The sequence below is a fragment of the Bidens hawaiensis genome, unplaced genomic scaffold, assembly GCF_021521415.1.
Source record: "Bidens hawaiensis isolate Kalapana, Puna unplaced genomic scaffold, B.hawaiensis_p1.1 tig00021378_1, whole genome shotgun sequence".
Taxonomy (NCBI): domain Eukaryota; kingdom Viridiplantae; phylum Streptophyta; class Magnoliopsida; order Asterales; family Asteraceae; genus Bidens; species Bidens hawaiensis.
The window spans coordinates 4626-23693 of record NW_027493320.1 but is presented as its reverse complement, the minus strand read 5'-3'; the positions used below and the strand labels follow the sequence as shown (position 1 = coordinate 23693).

The 19068-nt window shown below is 34.7% G+C and overlaps 2 protein-coding genes and 1 pseudogene across 3 annotated transcripts; 1 reads left to right on the top strand and 2 right to left on the bottom strand.

Annotated features, from left to right (window-relative positions):
- Positions 1–792: 792 nt before the first annotated feature.
- Positions 793–2874, bottom strand: LOC143563384 (high-affinity nitrate transporter 3.1-like; annotated as a pseudogene). The gene is made up of 2 exons (XR_013140657.1): positions 1574–2874; positions 793–1433 (listed from the first exon to the last, which is right to left on the bottom strand). The product of XR_013140657.1 is annotated as a high-affinity nitrate transporter 3.1-like (transcript).
- Positions 2875–7673: 4799 nt separating this feature from the next.
- Positions 7674–10131, top strand: LOC143563382 (uncharacterized). Its single transcript, XM_077050935.1, has 6 exons — positions 7674–7988; positions 8538–8755; positions 8841–8921; positions 9398–9484; positions 9641–9761; positions 9859–10131. The coding sequence occupies exons 1-6, from the start codon at positions 7847–7849 to the stop codon at positions 10011–10013; spliced, it is 804 nt and encodes a 267-aa protein (XP_076907050.1). The 5' UTR covers positions 7674–7846; the 3' UTR covers positions 10014–10131.
- A 1540-nt stretch (positions 10132–11671) lies between these two features.
- On the bottom strand, positions 11672–12948 carry LOC143563381 (uncharacterized). The gene has a single exon (XM_077050934.1). It carries the CDS (start codon positions 12780–12782, stop codon positions 11886–11888), a length of 897 nt encoding a protein of 298 aa, XP_076907049.1. The 5' UTR covers positions 12783–12948; the 3' UTR covers positions 11672–11885.
- Positions 12949–19068: the final 6120 nt, after the last annotated feature.

Sequence of the window (19068 nt, the reverse complement as noted above, 5' to 3'; positions counted from 1 at the left end):
TAATACGATTACCAGACTTGATAGTTTATATTTCCGTAAGTTTGTAATAACTTCAGTAGAGGTGGAAAAAAAACCGTTGGAAACTGAATACTGTTTTGAACCTGAACCATAGGGCTAAAATCGTGAGTGGTTTTTCAACCCGGTCAGCTCCGATCCTTCCCCCCCCCCCCCCCCCCCCTTTTTCTGTTTGGCTGATTTGGCAATGTAAAAGTGTTAACCTAGAGACTAGACCCGTTTTATATTGTTAAACCAAGCTTATCAGTTTGACCAACATTTTATCAATAAAACAAGTTCGATCGAACCTTGTTTTGGTAAAGAAATTGAAAACTAATCTAGAGGGAAATAAGGGTGTGCTTGGATCATTTTGGTTGATTTTAGACTCAAACCAAACCGAAAACGAAACCGCAATTTCGGTTTTTCTGTTTTATACTTATATGTACGGGCTTGGTGCGGCTAAGGGTCGGTTTTCAGTCTTACTTTTGGGCTTTAAATCTTTGAGACTGAAAAAAATTGTAATTAATTTGGACCTATAATTTGGTGTCAAATTAATGAACTTAATGACATAAATCTAATTGCAAACATCCAAACTAGTTCAGTTCCCATGTTCAGTGTGTTCGATTTTGGAACAAGGTATAACAAATATCCTAACGTCTTCCGGCTAAAATAAAGTTTGTGTCCGTTATGTTGTTTTGGTTAATCGGTTTTTTCTCAGCCCAAGGCAGAAACGTATTGTGAAAATGTTTGTATTTCTATTTATGACTCAAAACAAATCATGTAAGCAACTCCATATAATTTATTCTAAACACATACATGCCTTTCCATAAAAGAAGCTTATTATGTCTAATCCATATACACTTATATGCACAAGCACATCACACTCTTTTAGAATTTAATCATCCATTAATCATTCATTAAACTTAAGAGAAACAACCATTACATTATTCTCACCTCACTTGTATTCCAAAACTTTCCCCTTTCTCCTCTCCAAATAAAAAAACCCCGCCGACGAACCAACTGAAAACAACGAAAAACAAGCCGATGCAACATCAATCGAGGCATGACGCCCCGTGATCCCATGGACATAAAACAAGTCAACAGTCTTGCTGTGGTCCGTGTTCTGGCCATACCCAACCGCAACTTCTTGACCATCATATGCATACACCCGCACAAAAAACTTAGCCGAAGGGACGTCTCTTTCAACCGTCCAAGTAAATGAGTTGTTTGAAGGGCTATAAGGCCTTGCAACAATCAAGTGTTGGCATGTTTTGTCTTTCTTTAAGTTGTCCACTGTCTTTCTCCACGGTCTGTCCTTCTGGCTCTCGGGTGCGTAACATAATTTGAGTTTTATAGTCTTGTAACTCGAATCGGTACCGGATGGAAAGTCTGGTTGAATTCCCATTTTATTGTGAGTTCATCTTTCCCAGCTTTTAAATCTTCAAGATTCAGAATTAGTTAGAGAAATTAATAAAACTTCATTAAACATTCGTTTCAACTACTCTACTAATTACGCGGTCTCAAAATAATAAAAACCAACACGCGATATAAACGGCGAAAGTTAAAAAAAATATTATACCATGGCCTAGTAGAGATGAAGCTGAGACAATAAGTGTCTTTTGAAGGGAAGAGAAGGTGATACCATGGCAACTTGCTACAAAACATGATAATATTATTAGATAACTAATAAGATATACAAAAGGAAGCTTCATTGGTGAGTTGAGTTGATGTTTTGAAGCTTGAAGTTAAAGATGTTCACTTATAAATCTAGTGATGATTATAGGTTAAGAACATATTTCAAGGCCTACACTTTTGGAGGTCCTATATATACACACAATCTCCATGTGAGTATATACTAATATCCCAAGTGACAAAGAAAACATCTAAAATTTGACTTTAACTGTCAAGTTAAGTTACTTTTTAACTTACAAAGTAGACAAAGATTATTTCATATATAAATAAAGGTGCACAGTTTACGTGGAAAACAGTGACGGAACCAAGATTTTCTTTTTCATTGGGTCGGATTATGATGCTTAGATATCTATGAACTCGACTTTCAAATTTTCAGTTTGGGTCATATAAATAATGATAACTCGACGTTGCAACCCATAAAACTAGAAGATAAGCTTTTGAGGCAATTATGACCACAAAAATCTGTCCGATAACCATTTAAAAAGAATAACTAGAGTACTTGATCAAATCCGTTAATTCATTTTTTTTTTGTGTTGCGTTGCATCTAAAAATAGAAAAGTTACCAGTTTGATTAACCTGCACCCTAAATACCGGTTTTGCCCATGACGGAAAGCCATGGTTTTATGGTGGTGCTTACAACGTTAACAAGAATATCTTAGGATAATACTTGGGGATGTTTTGAAGGAGTCAAAATAGAAAAACTCAAAAGTGTTAACATTTTATATGTAAGATGACTCTTAAGCATGCTCAAGGGGTCAGATTCGTGTCATTTTTAACTCGACTTGTTTGGAGGTTAGTTTTGTGTGCCAAAATGTGTTATCAGTAAGTATAAAATAGTCCAGAAATGCTTCGGAAAATGACAAAGGGCGAAACAAAAAACGAGAATAAGTTGCTTGATTGCCGACTTATGATCGTACACACATGTGATAAGTACAAGAATACGTAATATATTCGTATATGGAAACAAAAGGAGACGTTGACGTAGGCAAAATACGTAAGTTGAGCGTATACTAATAATGGAATTGAGATATGGATGAAACTGACTCGCGATTGTGAATTTGGTTTCCATAGGATGAATGGGAAGATCTTGTAAGATCGACAATAAATTTGTATGATTCATGTTTAGAGTATATCATTATCAGGCTTCTAAATCATGGAGTTACCTGTGTTTTTTCTTTCATTATGTAGATGTTACATACTGAGACCTTGAATGTATTTAATTTTGACAAAATGACAAAACATGTCCTTTATGTTTGAACGTTTTTTCAACAGTAGTCCTTTAGCAAACTTAATGTCAGAGAACATATTTGATGTTTCAAATCCCTGTCAGGTTACGTCCTTTGACACTAACTCCGTTAACTTTTCTCGTTAAATCTGGTAATATGCATTAAGGATGAGGCTAATTTTGTAAATTTACATATTTATTTAATAATTGAATAAAACAGTTAATATATTTACAAATAAATAATCTCTCTCTCTCTCTCTCCTTTCTCTCTCTATCTCTCTTTGCCATCATCCACCGTCAAATTCTATCCATCACCACCACAAACTGTTTTTCGGCGAGGGGTGTCCTAACTTTGAAACCCCCAGCCACCACGTAACCCTCTCATTGCCTTCAAAACCTAGCCTGCAACTTCCAATTTCGGCTAATGAAACAATATCTAAGCAGGGTTTAGTTCTGCTTGTCAAACTCTTTGCTCGGATCTCAAACAACGCGGTGATGATTTAGACCCGATTCAAAATTCAGATCTGAAACAAGGGTTTGGTGTTGCCATTAGAAAGAAAGGGACGGTGATGGTGGTGGGTGAACAATAAAGAAAGAGGAGATTGTGAGATAGAGAGAGAAAGGAGATATATATTAATTGTTTTATTCATTTATTAAATATATGTGTGAATTTACAAAATTAGCCTCGTCCTTAATGCATATTACCAGATTTAACGAGAAAAGTTAACGGGGTTAGTGTCAAAGGACGTAAACTGGTAGGGATTTGAAACATCAAGTATGTTCTCTGACATTAAGTTTGCTAAAGGACTACTATTGAAAAAACGTTCAAACATAAAAGACGTGTTTTGTCATTTCTCTTTAATTTTGGAAAACCATCTCAAGAAATATGGTGTGGACATGGTAAAGTTTCTTTCCTCTATCCTAATTGTTATGAATCTTATGGGCTCAACCCAGTAACCCAATATCCATATGAGCCCAACCAGACAAACCAACTCATGGCCCACACGTAATAAGTATAAGAAAAAGAAACATCTCCCTTCTCTAATCTCTAGTGTTTTGTTAATCTCAGTTTTATTGTAATTAGTTTTGAATATATAATGGAAATTACCGTCTTATGTTATTTGATTGTTTGGTTGTGAAATTTCACTTCACAACACTAATCTAGAGGTCGAGGATTCAAATCTTGCAAAGTGCAGGTATATGTGGTTTGTACGAGTATTTAATAATATGTTAGTTTGTCGTTAAAAAGATGAAAAAAATCTTGTTTTAATCAAACTCGTGTTCGTATTAATTGATTAATTTACTCCCATTTCCTTTGTAAATTAAATTAATTTTTAGTGAGCTAATTAAGCAGAGAATTAAGATTCATTAAGAAATCCAATCCAACACAGCCCCAACCAAATATGAAAGAAAATTTAGAAAAAGGATTTTAAAAATCCAGCAACTTACTATCAAATGTATAACATAATTAACTAAGATTAAAATAAGACACAACACAATGAAGAATATATATATACATCGTCAAGGCTAAACAAACTAATTGAGAATTCGAATACCATGTTGTTTACCCCTTAAGTTTCTTGCTATGGGTATCTTTTTTTCTTTTCTTTTTTTCAATATAACATAAAATTGTTAAGAAAAAAACTTAAATGAGCTAAAATGAGCCGGACCTAGTTGAACCAGGGTCAAGCTTGAAGTTGAGCCAATGACTTGACTCATTTACAAAAGAACTGATTTCGAACAAGTTATTTCTGTACTTATTTTGAGTGAACTCCAAGTTACAAAAGAAGCCTAATTTGAACCCCCGATAGTCTCTCTCTTTCTACCAAAAAAAGGTTTTCTAGCGTCGAAGGTTATTACGTCCATTGCTCAAGTCTCAAACTAAAGCAGATAATAAAATTGGTTCCTTTTCGTCAAAAAACATATTTACATTTTTCTTCAAATTATACGATTTCTACATCTGTCCATGTGTATAATTATAAACCACTCACCGTTACATATAAATTTCTTTTTTTTTCTTCTTCTAGAAATTGGGCTCCAAGGGAAATGAGGGCTCAAAAGCTCTTACTTTATTTCACTTTCACTATATCTTTTTGAAGCCTAGTCTAGACTTGCATTCCAAATCTTAGTTTTAGTTGTGCTAAATATAAAATAACTAGGGTATAAATATAGAACAATACTCATAGGCTACTACTTAAAACTAACAAAAAGGTTTGTGTTTTTAAAGGATTCATAACCTAGATGAAATATTTCTCATTATGAGTTTGGTTTGGTTTGACTTGTTTGACCTAAGTTCACCGCGTTTATCGTTTCTTTAACAAAGTCGTAGATTGAGTCTACACTCCTCATACTTTCACTTCATGTTGCTCAACATCTAGGCTCTCTTGTTTTATAATTCGTAACTAGTCCTATAGTAACGTGTCCGTTTTGCATCAAAATGTGTATATTACATAAGGCTTGTTGAGTATCAAAACTCAAAAGTTTATTTCCTTAAAATTAGTCCCACAAGAAAAGAACTCAAATTTGTATCTTTTCTAGAGCAAATGAATCCACAGAAAAATTACAAGTAACTACAACTATGACTTTTTTTTGCATAAATTTTCCATATTTACCTAAATCACTTTAAAACCCAAATCCAAAGGAACTATCAAATATGTACCATGATTAGTATAGCACATAAAAGTTATATATGTTTCTGGATTTACGAATTTCATCTATGAAATAAAGTGTTATGCATTTTATCCAAGTACACATTGTGCATATTATGCACTGCATAAACTTATTTAGAAAATGAGTAACCATTGAGCCATCCATTCAAAACGAGTAATTAAGGTCTAAAAGCAAGCCTTTTTTTATCTCAAGGTTTATGGCAGCCTTAATATCTATACTGTTTTCGTATTCGAACATTGTCATAAAGTAAACGATTTTATCGGTATACTGGTTGAACCGAACAAAAGAACTGATAACATCAAAAAAAATATTTAGAAACAAATGATACATAAAATTTAAATACTATTTTAGATTGAAAGTTTAACACAGTTGCATCTATGTTTTGTTAATGATATTTAAAAAACTACATAGATATATTATTTCTTTTTAAAAAACAATTAATAAAAAAGTTGATTTTTTTACTGGTTAGCTACCGAAATAAACAGTAGCAACTTTTGCGACTGATTCGCAATCTAATGTGATCGCGAATTAGCAAATATTGAGATTTCGTTCGCAAGTCAGCTGTTAAATGATACCGTTTCTTCGGCTTAAAATTATATCGTGATTGCCTAGTTGTATAGTGCAATTTTTGCTAAAAGTCATTGAAAGTACATTTCTAAACACATCACACCATTTTAATACGGTACAGGCCATGAAAAAAAAACATATTTTAAGACCAAAAATACAAAAAGTATATGTTTTTTATCACATAAGAAAAATTCAAAAACATACCTTTCAAATGTGAGCATCTTATAACAACACTAATGGCACATAGATATCATCTCCTTTTTTATATAATAATAATGCCGGATTTTATGCAATATTACACAAACAAAACGACATCGTTGCTCCATTTGCCGGCTATCAACCCCTTTAAAATTCTTAATCAAAATCTTAGTGTTCTCAGCCTTGTTAACGGCATAATTCATCTTCAAACCCGATCACGGTGCATGTTCGCATGCTCGTTCACATTCGTTAATGGAACCACAACCACGCCGATTTAATAAAAGTGTAGGAAATGAGAACCTTCAAAGGAAACTCGTCGAGAATAGACGAAAAGGGAGTCGAGGCCAAGAGCAAGTGCCTGACATTGCGGATTTTATGAACGATATGTTCTTTGGGGCGGTAAATAATGAGAAAAAAGTGTATAATCTTACTGGTGATGGTGCGGATGTCGTGGATGAAGATGATGATTTTGACTCGAGTACCAGGAGTACTAGTAGTAGGTTGACTCAAGAGTGGCTAGAGGAAGCCAAGAAGCTAGTAGCCTCTTCGCCTAACCGTGGCTTGTCACGAGCCGAGGGGCATTCGCCTTCTCGGCTCAGTGGATCACCTAGGTTTGGTGTGTCTGGACCTAGGTTATCCACTTCAGATAGAGATCGATTATCAAGATCAGCTAGAAGGTAATTTCATGTTTTTACCTATTAAATTATTAATTACTCTTTATATAAAAATATTTTAATGAAAAAAAAATATTATAAAATTTAAATGACAAACAATGATAAATGATAAATCAAATAATAATAACTAGAATATAACTGGGTCTGATCGGTTGAATGTTACAATAAACTGAATAACAGACACAGATCAGTGGACGGATTCACGGGAGAAATCCTGACAAAATCCGCAAACAAGACTCACAGTCGTAACAACTCTCAGACCGCTCTCGACTCATTTCCAAATTCTCCACCACCCACCACCGATCAATCCCCCGCTTTCGCCGTCCAGAAATGGTTCAACAACATCCTCAAACCACCCAACGCTAGCGATCCTGCTCTCAGCGCCACATCACCACCTCCTGACATTATCCCACCTCGAGCATCAACCCACCGCCGCTCCAGATTCGAACCCCAGTCTCCCCCACCACCACTACCACCAACACCACCATCCGCCACCATGACCACAATGGCAGCAGCCGACCCCACCACCGCCCTGGTCCCACCACGGCTATCAACTCACCGACGATCACGATTCCAAAATGACCCGAATTTAGCACAGCCCCAAACAATATTATCATCCAAAAGAACTAGTATTCACACTACAACCCTATCTCCACCAAAACATTTGCATGAATCAGCTCAAAGGAGATCGATATCATCTTCTACGTGTTCTTTTCCGGATAAGCAAATTCTTTCGCCTCCAAGGAATCTAGTGGAATCCGCTCAACGGAGATCGATTTCCTCGTCGACATGTTTCACAGACAAAATTATAAAACGTTCCAGTCCTATGAATGGGGAGGTTAAGGACTCGGATGTGGATCCATTGGATCTTAATGGGTTCTTGAAGAAACAAAGAATTAATATCCTTAAGCTATTGAATGGTGAAATCAATGGGAAAGCAAAGATTGTGCTCTCTGGACATTCAAACAGTAAGTTTGATTCTCATTATTTGATTAAATATTAATTCTCTTTTGTTTGAAGGAATAATATATAGGTCAATGCAAACACAATATGTTTTATAAATGAGTTAACATGACACGGTGGTCTAATAATATGTTTACATGTTAATCCGTTTAAGGGATTTTAAACAAAAGGTTATTTAAAAGGTGATATCATTTAGTGTTTGATTTTAGGAAAAAACGATAGAAAAACAACATACTTTTTGTTTTTTTACCCGCCAACATTTTTTGCACATAAAAGAAAATTCACGATTGTGTTCAAAGTTAACATGTATGTGGACTTGAATGTGTTAATAATTGTTTAAGGGACTTTTATGGAAAATTATATGAAATACTATGGTTTTTTATGGTATTTGTTCTTACTTAAATTCACAAACAAACAATAAACGTGTTGACCCAAAACACGACCACGTCACAAATAAATATATGGGTCAGGTTTGGGTTGAAGAAGTCAGTCCGTGAACCCAAAACCTATCAAACTGTCAACCCAACATGATTGGCACCATTGAAACAATGTAGGTACAAGCTCGATGGTGGCAGCTATTTCTTACGCGTGGTTGTTGGATACTAAGATGAGAACAAAGAGAAATGGGGTGGTTGGGGACGGTGGTGCCACCGTGGAAATGGTGGTGCCGGTGTTGAATGTAAGTAGGGGAAAGATGTGGAAGCAGCGGCAGGCCGCCTGGCTCTTTCACCATGCCGGTGTTGATGCCACCTCTATCTTGTTTTCTAATGAGGTTTGTTTGTTTTAGACTTTAGTAGTTTAGTACGTAAATAAAATGTAAAGTTTTATGTTACATTAATCCTATGTATGGACATCAGATAGAATTGGAGGTGTTAATGATGAAGAAGCAGTTAAGCATCGTTGTCGTCGGCCAAGAAATATTGAAGACTAATGGCGAGGTTCGTACATAAACTTCATAGTTATATAAACCTCATTTGCCTTTTTCACATGGAACCAATGTTTTCATTACCAGACCAGACAATGAGGTTGTTTCACTACACCACTAGTCCCGCGACCCAAATTGGCTTAAAAAACCGAATAACCTCATATATATAGGTTAAAAAATTGAAAATATAAATATTACTAATGTAAAACATGCTGTGGAAAACACAAATTTTAAATTATTTATGATGTCAATAAATAAGATGTGAAAAAAAAAACATGTTTTGGAAATCCAGTCTAACCACCGTTAACGAAGACGGTCCAAATCGCTCAATGCATCGGTCGTGTGGTTGGTTTCTAGTCTGGCTAGTCCACACCGGTCTGGTCATATTGTAAGAACACTAATATATGTGTTACATGCCACTTTTTAATCGGCTTAATCAAAATAACTAGGTCCATATATATTTTTAGTAATCGTTGCCAATGTGAATAGGTTGGATCCAAGTGCACGATTGTTACGGATAATTATTGCGAAGATGCATATGATCTACTTCAAAGCCCCATTTTGAAGAAACTCATGGTATGTAACAGTGTTTTATTCATATTCATAGTATTTTTAAGAACACCATTATGTATGATAGTTCAAAAGGTTGATCACTTGATCACTAGTTTTCTTATGTGTTTTTAGTGGTGAAATACTCTTCTAATGCTTAGTGCATAATTTTATGTAATTCAGCTTGCCGGAATTTTATTAGATACGCAAAATTTGAGCATAGCTACAACTAAAGATACCGAGGCTGCACGTTTGCTTGCGGTTGGTTCTGCACCCAACTATGGAAACAGTTTGTATGATCAACGTACGATTCTTTATAAGCTTCTTCGTGTAAATGACTACTTTACCCTTAATTACTAGCTCACGACGATAACTTTTTTTTCTCGTTTTTTTGGCTTTAGTGACACAAGAACAAAGAGATGGGGCTTTCTTTGAAGCTCTTAGGCACAACTATGGGAAGCCTCCTAGTGAGAGTAAGTTTTCATGCTTCCTAAGACAAATTTTAGTGAAATTCATGTGTCGTGAACGAGTTTGGGCACGTAAGGCGGGTGGGTAATTGATTAAAAACGGTAACTTTTAGTACTGGTTAGGTTAACCCAAGACACTTCTTGGTCGTTTTTAACTTTTTATACAAAAATAGTTTTAGGAAACCACTTGTTTATAAGTGAATGAGTCAAAATCGGCCTATCTACTTCTTTACGTGTTCTTGATAAGTCATGTTGTAATATACAGGCAACCTCGAGAATACGTCGCCATCAAAAGACAAAGCTCTTGAGAAAAAGCATCAATCCCCTAATACATTTGAAAAGAGCTCGAGAAATGATCAAAATCCACCAAAACCAAACGCACCACCCGGTACTAATTTTCTTACCATTTTCTTTTTTCTTCAGAAAAAAAACACATTTTTCAAAATTATTGAATTATTATATCTTCTAACTATAAAAGTATTCGTCGATTCTAACATCTCTAACATCACTATCTTGTGCCAGTTAAACCAAAACCACCAACGAAACAAACTCCATCACCAGCAAAATCAAGCGCCCCGGTTCGAGAGAAAGGAAAGAACCCGTTTTTCTTAGCAAAATGGTTTGGTTTTGCAAAGTGACACCCGATTTCATTTTTTCTATTCTATTATTATTTTTTATACAAAAAAATATATCTGTCAGTGTAACAAAAAGAAAACTACATTGTTTGTGTTCTAGCGATCTTATGACTCTTTCTTGTACACCTCATTCATATAATTATATGACATTTATTTTATTTTGCGATTTTTTTTGCCTTAGTGACCGTCATGCTTCTAACTTCTAAAGCCATGGCATGACTATATATAGGCGAATCTTTTTCATGGTTCGTGTTTACAAAATTGTGATTTGTCGGCTAACATAATTATTGACCTTCTTCTAGGTTTGGTACAAATGCCCAATGTGCGACACTACAATACTAAAACGTGTAGATTTAACAAACATAGTTGTTAAAGATCATACCCAGACAAAGGACACCCAAATGAAGGAATTATTGAGTCGAGTTCATTTCTGTTCATGACATGGATGAATCAAGGATAATGCTCGTAAAGCTAGGGTTTTTGGTCCACACAATTTAAATACTTATACATATACAAGTCATATGTAACACGTATATTATATTAAGATGTTTAGATGTATTGTCGAGTTATATAAACGTTATGGGACAGAACTTTAAAATAACTAGTAAACGCCTTCGCGGCACTATTTGGTAGATGGAAAAAATAGTAGTTTTGATTTAAATTTTATATGTTAGAATTAGAAATAACAAGTAGTAGATTTGAATAATATAAAACAGGTGAACGTATATTTTATTATTTACTAAATATTTAAAATTACATGATCAAAAAATTTTAAAAGATTATTTTAGACTTGTAAGTTCGTTAAGGAACAACAATCATTAATGATATTAATCATACAAATTTATTAATTAACATAAATAATTCATCAACAAAATTAATTACTTTTTTTGTTTGAAGAAGATCCTCAAAGTAAACTAGTATTAAATATTTACAATAAAAAAACCTGAGAAAAATAAAAATAACATAAAAGTAGATTTGGGCCTGAGAGTGGCCTTGTTTATATTATCCCAAATGAGAATTTATATGGGCTTGAACTTACATACAAAAAACACAAATGTCCAAGTGTGAAGTGTATATACTAATAATGCAAATATGCAATCATATTGATAAAGAGTTGGGTGTTTATTGGTTCGGTTTTCGGGTAGTTCAGTTTATCCGATTCGAATGACGAACACCCATATACAAGATTACACACAAAGTATAACGCGGATCATATATCGAGTTTGGATGTAGATACAAAAAATGTATAAAGACAAATAATTCCACTTAAAAATGCATAAAAGCAATACAAACATATAAATTGATCAAGTAATATTAATCTTGATCTCATTCAAGCTTCCAAGCATAAAGAAACAAGCAAAACTCATACAACCCACTTGAATCAAACCCTTCTGAAGAACCTGGGCTCATGGACTGCGAGGACCAAGATACCGTAGGAGAAGCCATCGGAATCGCTCCAACCGGAGATGTCAAATTAATTATAAATAGTGCATGCCTTATACCAGGACTAAAAAGCCAATCATGAACATCCCAATAAACCTCAATATTCACTTTCTTGAAATTAATAGACTCATTACCCCTAAACTTCCATTGCAAATGTTTCACATCAATCATCAAATGCCCATCAATTCTTATCTCCATTTCCGAATCCACCCCATGATCGGTACTCGTGTTCTTCGACTCAATCGATATCTCATGAAACCTGCCCTTTTCGTGAAACTTAACACGTGTCGAAAACCTTTTCTTCCCAAAAACATGCTCCTTTCTCGATACTAAAACCGGATCAAACAACGAAGGCCTACATCCGGTTTTCCTATACGCGTCTTTCTTCATATCCCCTAACAAAAGAACAACTTCTTCATCACACACAACCGCAACATAATACTCAGAACTCGGCTCGGTTTCACCATGAAACTTTGCGGATTTTAGGTCCCAAAACACATCTATACTCTTCCCATCCAAAACAAAGCTTTTGGACCCTTGTTTTCTCCAAAAGTACCACGGCTTTAGCTCGAGTTTGCACTTGGTGTTCGCATGTGGACCGTCTATAGACACGGATAGACCATGAAGTAACATGTTCTTGCACCAAGTGATGGTGATCAGCCAACACTGATCACCTACTTTGGTCTTGTAAGCTGACATGAAAATGCTCTGGCCTGATCTTGTAACCGCGGTTAGCTCATCGGGCTTGTCGCAGGCGGGTTTGGTAGTAAGGTCTTGCATGATCAAATGAATAATAATCAGATGAAGATTGGCAATGAAATAATAAGTGTTAATACATAAAGATATGGGAGGAAGGTATGCCAGAGGGGTTTCTTGGCAGCACTAATGGGATATCTAAGGAATTAAAAATGTTACATATCTGGCAGGTAGATGGGCAGATCATTGAGATTGAGCCAACAAAATTATTTTTATATAAAATGACACAAAATCATATCCAAATACACAATATTTATAGTGTATGGTACATATATGATATATCTTGAAATTCAATTTTCTCTATCTTGATGTGAGTTTGGCAAAATCTTTCTTGGGCATTAAAAAGATTCTAAAATATGGTAAACTAGTTTTTATCTCTATATTACTGAGTTTGTTTTATATTATTTATTTTTAATATTTATTTATTTTTTGAATTTTTAATTTTTTTATTGTATGAAAGTTAATAATATAATTATGGTTTGATGATAAGTTATTTCACAAATAAATGAGATTCATAACTCGGTTTAAAAGCTATATGGGTTTGATGAGAACCAAAACCCATTTATTTTTTTTTACTATAAAATTGGTTTTTTAATTATAAATAATATATATATATATATATATATATATTTAAATAAATCATATATTACTTTTTATTATAACCTATTTAATAGGATTTTTATATCAAATATTTGGTGAGATTAATTTAAATTTAATTAGAAGTTATAATCTGTTTAAGAAATATCTGGGTTTGATGACCCATACCCGTGAATTCGGGTCAAATGCATGAGAAGCCTCAATTTAAAAATCAAGCAAATCTGGTGACTCCAAAAAAAAGGGGAGCGATCACATCACGACACATAAGATTTTTATGGTTTCGTTTATATATATTATAGAAGATAGATGTCATAACCTGTTTAAGTTTAAGGTACAAAATAATTTTCAATTTCATGGTCTAATTTCATGGTATACTAGACCGAACTAAAACTTGTTAATACATGTGACAAGTTTTAATTCGATCAGAAAATCTTAATTATTAAAAGTTAAGTAGAAGAAGTTAAAATATGTTTTATAGGTTCAAGGAAAGAGACCCTTGGAAGCATGACAAGAGAACATGAGTTGAAGGTTGAATAAAAAGCCAGTCACGGCCCACCCGGTCAACAATTAACAAAAAATAATTATCATTAATCACCGATAAATATTTTTAAAAGTTCTTTGCCGTTAAAAAAATATATTTCTGAATGTTATTGGTTACATAGAGACTATAATATATTTTTGGTTATTTCATATAAATTTGCTTTTTTAACAATTTATAATCAAATTACATAAAATACAATAAATTGTAAATAATAATGTTTAAACTTTATAATGCGACATGACATGCGTACATGCATCTAGTTACTCCATGTATACATCCATTCAATTCATGGAGGCATTAGGCGCAAATACAAAAATAATTTAGATTTTTTTAATATTTGTTTTTTGGTGTATTATTAATTTGTAAATCAATTGTTCATTAACTTTGCATAAAAATACCACAAGATATTTTATTTATTGTTTGTTTCACGTATCTTTTCAAAGAGAGAGAACTAAAAATAAATCATATACTTTCAGTTTCGTTGTCAAGATCGACAATGATAAGGATTTACACTTGATTATTTTTTCATGATATCACTTACAATGAATTTACATTTCCCATGATATCGCTCAGGCATAGGGGTATATACTCCTTAACACCATTCTCCTCACTCACCACGTCTTTGTCACGTCAGCTTCCCCCACCTCCCCCCATCATTCAACAACACCATTCAATCAAGGAAATACATCATTCTCTAAGATTCTCCATAATTCCAATTCCATTATTTAATAATAAAAACAATTAAAAAAGAAAAAAAAATAATATATGTTTGGCAGGGAGGAGAACAGAGAGGGAATAACCATATTGACCACCGTCAGTATCCTCAGATCACGCATGATCACTTTATTTGGGGGGGGGGGGGGGGGGTTGTTTCAGGGAAACCCCTCGTGTGAGGTGTACCATTTGGTTGGTCAGACCAATGGGGGTTGCCCACTAGTGTATATCGATTAGCCTTATAATTATCCATGTAAGCATAATCGACTTAAACTCAAGTGTAACTTTATGATGATTATACAAGTAAGATTGCTCTAGGTAACGTCACCGAAAGTGGGGTTTATTGAACATCATATTATCAGTATCATTTAATATTGATCAATAAGTTATAGTTTAGATTATTAAAATCTTACTTTAATATAAAAGAGGCTCAAGGTTGGGTGTCCATACTCAAATCCAACCAATAAGAATAAACATTTTTAACCCAACGAATATATTTATAAAAGCCAATATAACTATAATTTGACTAGTTAAAACCCTTCCACTATAACAATTTATAAGTTAGCTAGCTAATGCCTTACTGCCTAAGTAGCAGAGACGTCACATCACTTTTAGTTAAATAACAAAGCTCCTCAATACATAGTTTAAGGCTAAAACTTATGCATATTTTTTGTTTCTTCGGAACCAACGCACCCCTTTAGCACCAAAAATGATGGTATATAAATATTGTTTAAAAGTGACCTCCACCTATTTGAGTATAGACTGATGCCGGGGTATGTTGGTCCAAGTCGAGTCATCTTCGGTACTTGGGTTCAACAATCATTGGATCTATCACACCTATCTCCTTAAAATCTGAAACCGATCCAAACTTTTGGGGTTTTTAAGGGATTTTTTTTATGTATGGATTTTTAGGTACCTTTTTATACATTATATTTCTTGAACCATAGTTAAAAATGGCGATAACTATATATTTTACTTTTAAATATATCCGATTTGATATCTTTTTAATGGTTACAAAGCAAATACAAGAGCGCCTTGTGCCCCGTATTGTTACATTTCAGCTTGTTAAAATAAAAAGTTAAGCTCAAATCCAATTTAAATCAGCTCGGCTCGGCTCGGCTCGGCTCATTTACAAGCTTACAACCATATAAAGTGTATTTATATTTATAACTTATAACATTTGCTTTATTTTGAAATTTTCATACCATTAGTTTGGTAGTCTAGTGTATATAATCATACTTAAACTAGTTAACAAAATCCTCAGTGTCGTAGTGACGCAACGATATGCATTCAATCAGCACCGGTAAGGTTCATTACGGTACTTGAATTAAATCTCGAAAATAAATATGTAACCGCTAATAGTATCGACACTCGTATAGCTTTTGATAAAAAAATTTAATATGTTTAAAAAACAAATATGATACTGACACTACAAAAATTAGTAAACGGCACTAAAGCAAAAATAATAAATTAGACCATGTGTAGTCGTAAAGCTCCACATCCAGGGGTTATGCGTCACGTGGCGCCCAGTCAGAGTTATGGTTTTGTACAAAAATAGGCTGTAGTCATAACTCTCCACATCCAAGGGTTATGCGCCACGTAGCGCCCAGTCATTATAATTTTATTTGTTTTCTTTAAATAATAATTCATTTAAATAAATTAACATAAAATTAAAAATTACATTAAACTTCCAAATAAAAATTACATTAAACTAAATTAAAAAAAATACATCAAATTAAAATAAAAAAACATAAATAATACTAATAAAACTAAAACTCATTTATATTTTTCTAAAATTTTTGCTCGTCGAGTGGCTTTTAGAGATTGGACTATCTGGTCGGCTTCGGATAGCTCGTTTGATAAAATCTCGATGTCTTTGTCCATCTCATTCCTTCGAAGTAGGTCGACGACGTCCAAATTTACTTGAAGTCGTTGGGTTCCAAGTTGGTGTAAATTTTGGAGTCGAGAGTTCATTAATTGGAATTGGCTTTCAAATTCGGGATTCGAACCCGTTGCCGACGACGAACCGGCCCCTTTCCCCTTTCCTTTGCCTTTGGTTCTTCTACCCCCCGGCCGAGGCATGTCGGTAGTATTCACGGGGTCATTATCGCTTAAGTTGAAGTTTCGAGCGTCGGAACGGGGCGTGTCTGGATCAACCGAAGATGATGTTTTAGACTTTTTTTTACGCGGACCACCTTCGCCTTCGGCTTCGGCATCCATCACCAAGCCCCATTTTGGGTGAAACCTCAAGAGGTCTTTCCAAATGCCAAAGTAGTTGAAGGTCCCGCCGACCTTATGTTGAAACTCAACCAACGCGTTATCCATGACTTCCGCGTCCGGGACACCGCTACTCCTAGTTCAATTCATCCGAGAGAAAACCGTATGGAAAGCCATGCATTTGGTGTTTATGTCGCCCCATTTCAACAGTAACGAATCTTTTTCTCGACACGAGTCCCCGCCAAGGTTGTGAAACCTCTCTATAATTTTGTGCCAAAATACCCCCGTTTTTTGATAGTTCGCTAAAAAAATAAAACATTACAAGTTTAATGTTTGTTATAAGAAATTTAAAAAAAATATATATGCATTTTAAAAACCTACCGCATTTGGCATCTTCCGATATTTGGCACCAAGCACGAGCACATAGTACGCACTCGTCGATACTCCACGATATCACCGTCTTTTTAACCCGAGGTTCGTCGGCGGGCTTCTTTGCGTGTTTTTTCGAACGTCCGCGTTGGCTCGAACCGCCCTCGGGTTGTGTCTCCGGCACGAACTCGACCTCGGGTTGGGTCTCCGGGGCGGGTTGGGAACCAGAACCCGCAAAAATGTTTGTCGATGGGTTTTGGAAACCGGGCACCCCATTTGGCATAGAGTTTTGTAGAAGTGTAAAGTACGCGGCCATTTGCGGGTCATACATTTGCGGGACGGGTACGGTTGGCGTCGGCGCGGTAGATTGGTTCGGTTGTGGATTTTGGTTGGCTTGACGGGCATATTGACCGAAACCGAGAATATTTTGGTTGTTGTTTGGAAACATGATGGTAGAAATATTAGTGTAAAAGATATAAATATTTGTGTAAATTGGTAGATTTGAAGGAATGTGTTAAAAAATATGAGTTTGGTTTGTTTATATAGTATAAATGTAATTAATTTTTTTTTAAATCCAACGGCTCCATTAACCCAAACGGTAACTTTTTTTGGTTCGCGTGCCTATTCTCGCGTTTTAAATACAACGCGCCCAAAAAAAATTCAACATAACGCAGGGGGGGGGGGGGCGGTGTACCCCCCGCGTTATAGCCCTTCACGCGCACATAACGCACCCATTACGGGTGGTCTTAGTACATGCCAAAAAACTAGCATCTACACTTACATAACTTACTTATGATGCAAAAATAAAATAGTAAACGCCCCAAAAATAGGATGCTACCGGCACTAAACACAAAAATAAATAAATTAGTAAACGTTTAAAACAGTATTGATACTCGTATAACTTATGATACAAAAGATATAATATATTTAAAAGAAATATTATCTGATGTTGTGGCTCGATTGGGGTTACGATGTGCTACGATGGTTGCATTGCCATGCCACATACATTGCTATTTAATGTATAAGTATCTATAATATATATAAACGAAGATCCAAAAATCCTATGTGTCGCGATGCGGTCGCTTCCCCTTTTTTTAAAGCCATCAGATTTGCTTCATGGTGGCTTCTCATTAATTTAACCCGGTTTGACCGGATAGCTCTCATGGGTATAACACCTCAAAAGTCTAATTCCTAAATATCTCTCTCACAATTAGACGTGTTTTCTTCATCTCTCTCTCTCCCTTAATTCTGGAAAACCCTAATTTCTTCATGATATCGAATTTAGGCCTCGCTAATAGATTTGGGTAATTTTCCAATAGCGTCAATTGCCAGGTAAACATTCTATTATGTTAATTTTGTTGCTTCCAAAGTGAATTAATTAGATTTTCATATACTTCAAGAGTACTGAAATTGGTAGTGACTTTGTTGATTTCGCTAACTTTGGGTGTCGACTTCGATGGGCAACTCTGTTAGGGTTTCATATCTTATATGTGAAGAAAACAAGATTCTTTCGAATTAAACAAGTTTTAGGGCTTTTTAAGAATTTGGGTTTTTATTCTGGTACAATTTAACTACATATTTGAAACATATGATCATGATTTTCTGGATCGTAAGTTTGGTTATGAAATCAGTTAATAATAATAATAATAATAACAGCAAAATCTTTGTTTTTCACTATACAGAAGCATGTATATGATTGCATAATAATACTTATAGTAGTTTCACATCTTCAAAATGGTGGGTATTCTGATGTCAACACTCTTGCGGGTATAGCTGGTAATGACTTTTGATTAGTTATAGAAAACAAAATCAGATTCACAATCATATTTGCCTAAAGCACCGAATCTGATTTTTCTTCATTATTCATATTAT

Coding starts and splice junctions, on each gene's coding strand:
- LOC143563382 (XM_077050935.1), top strand. CDS start 7,847: ATGAATGGGGAGGTTAAGGACTCGGATGTGGATCCATTGGATCTTAAT. Junction 7,989..8,537: donor GCTCTCTGGACATTCAAACA/GTAAGTTTGATT, acceptor GAAACAATGTAG/GTACAAGCTCGATGGTGGCA. Junction 9,485..9,640: donor CCATTTTGAAGAAACTCATG/GTATGTAACAGT, acceptor TATGTAATTCAG/CTTGCCGGAATTTTATTAGA.
- LOC143563381 (XM_077050934.1), bottom strand. CDS start 12,782: ATGCAAGACCTTACTACCAAACCCGCCTGCGACAAGCCCGATGAGCTA.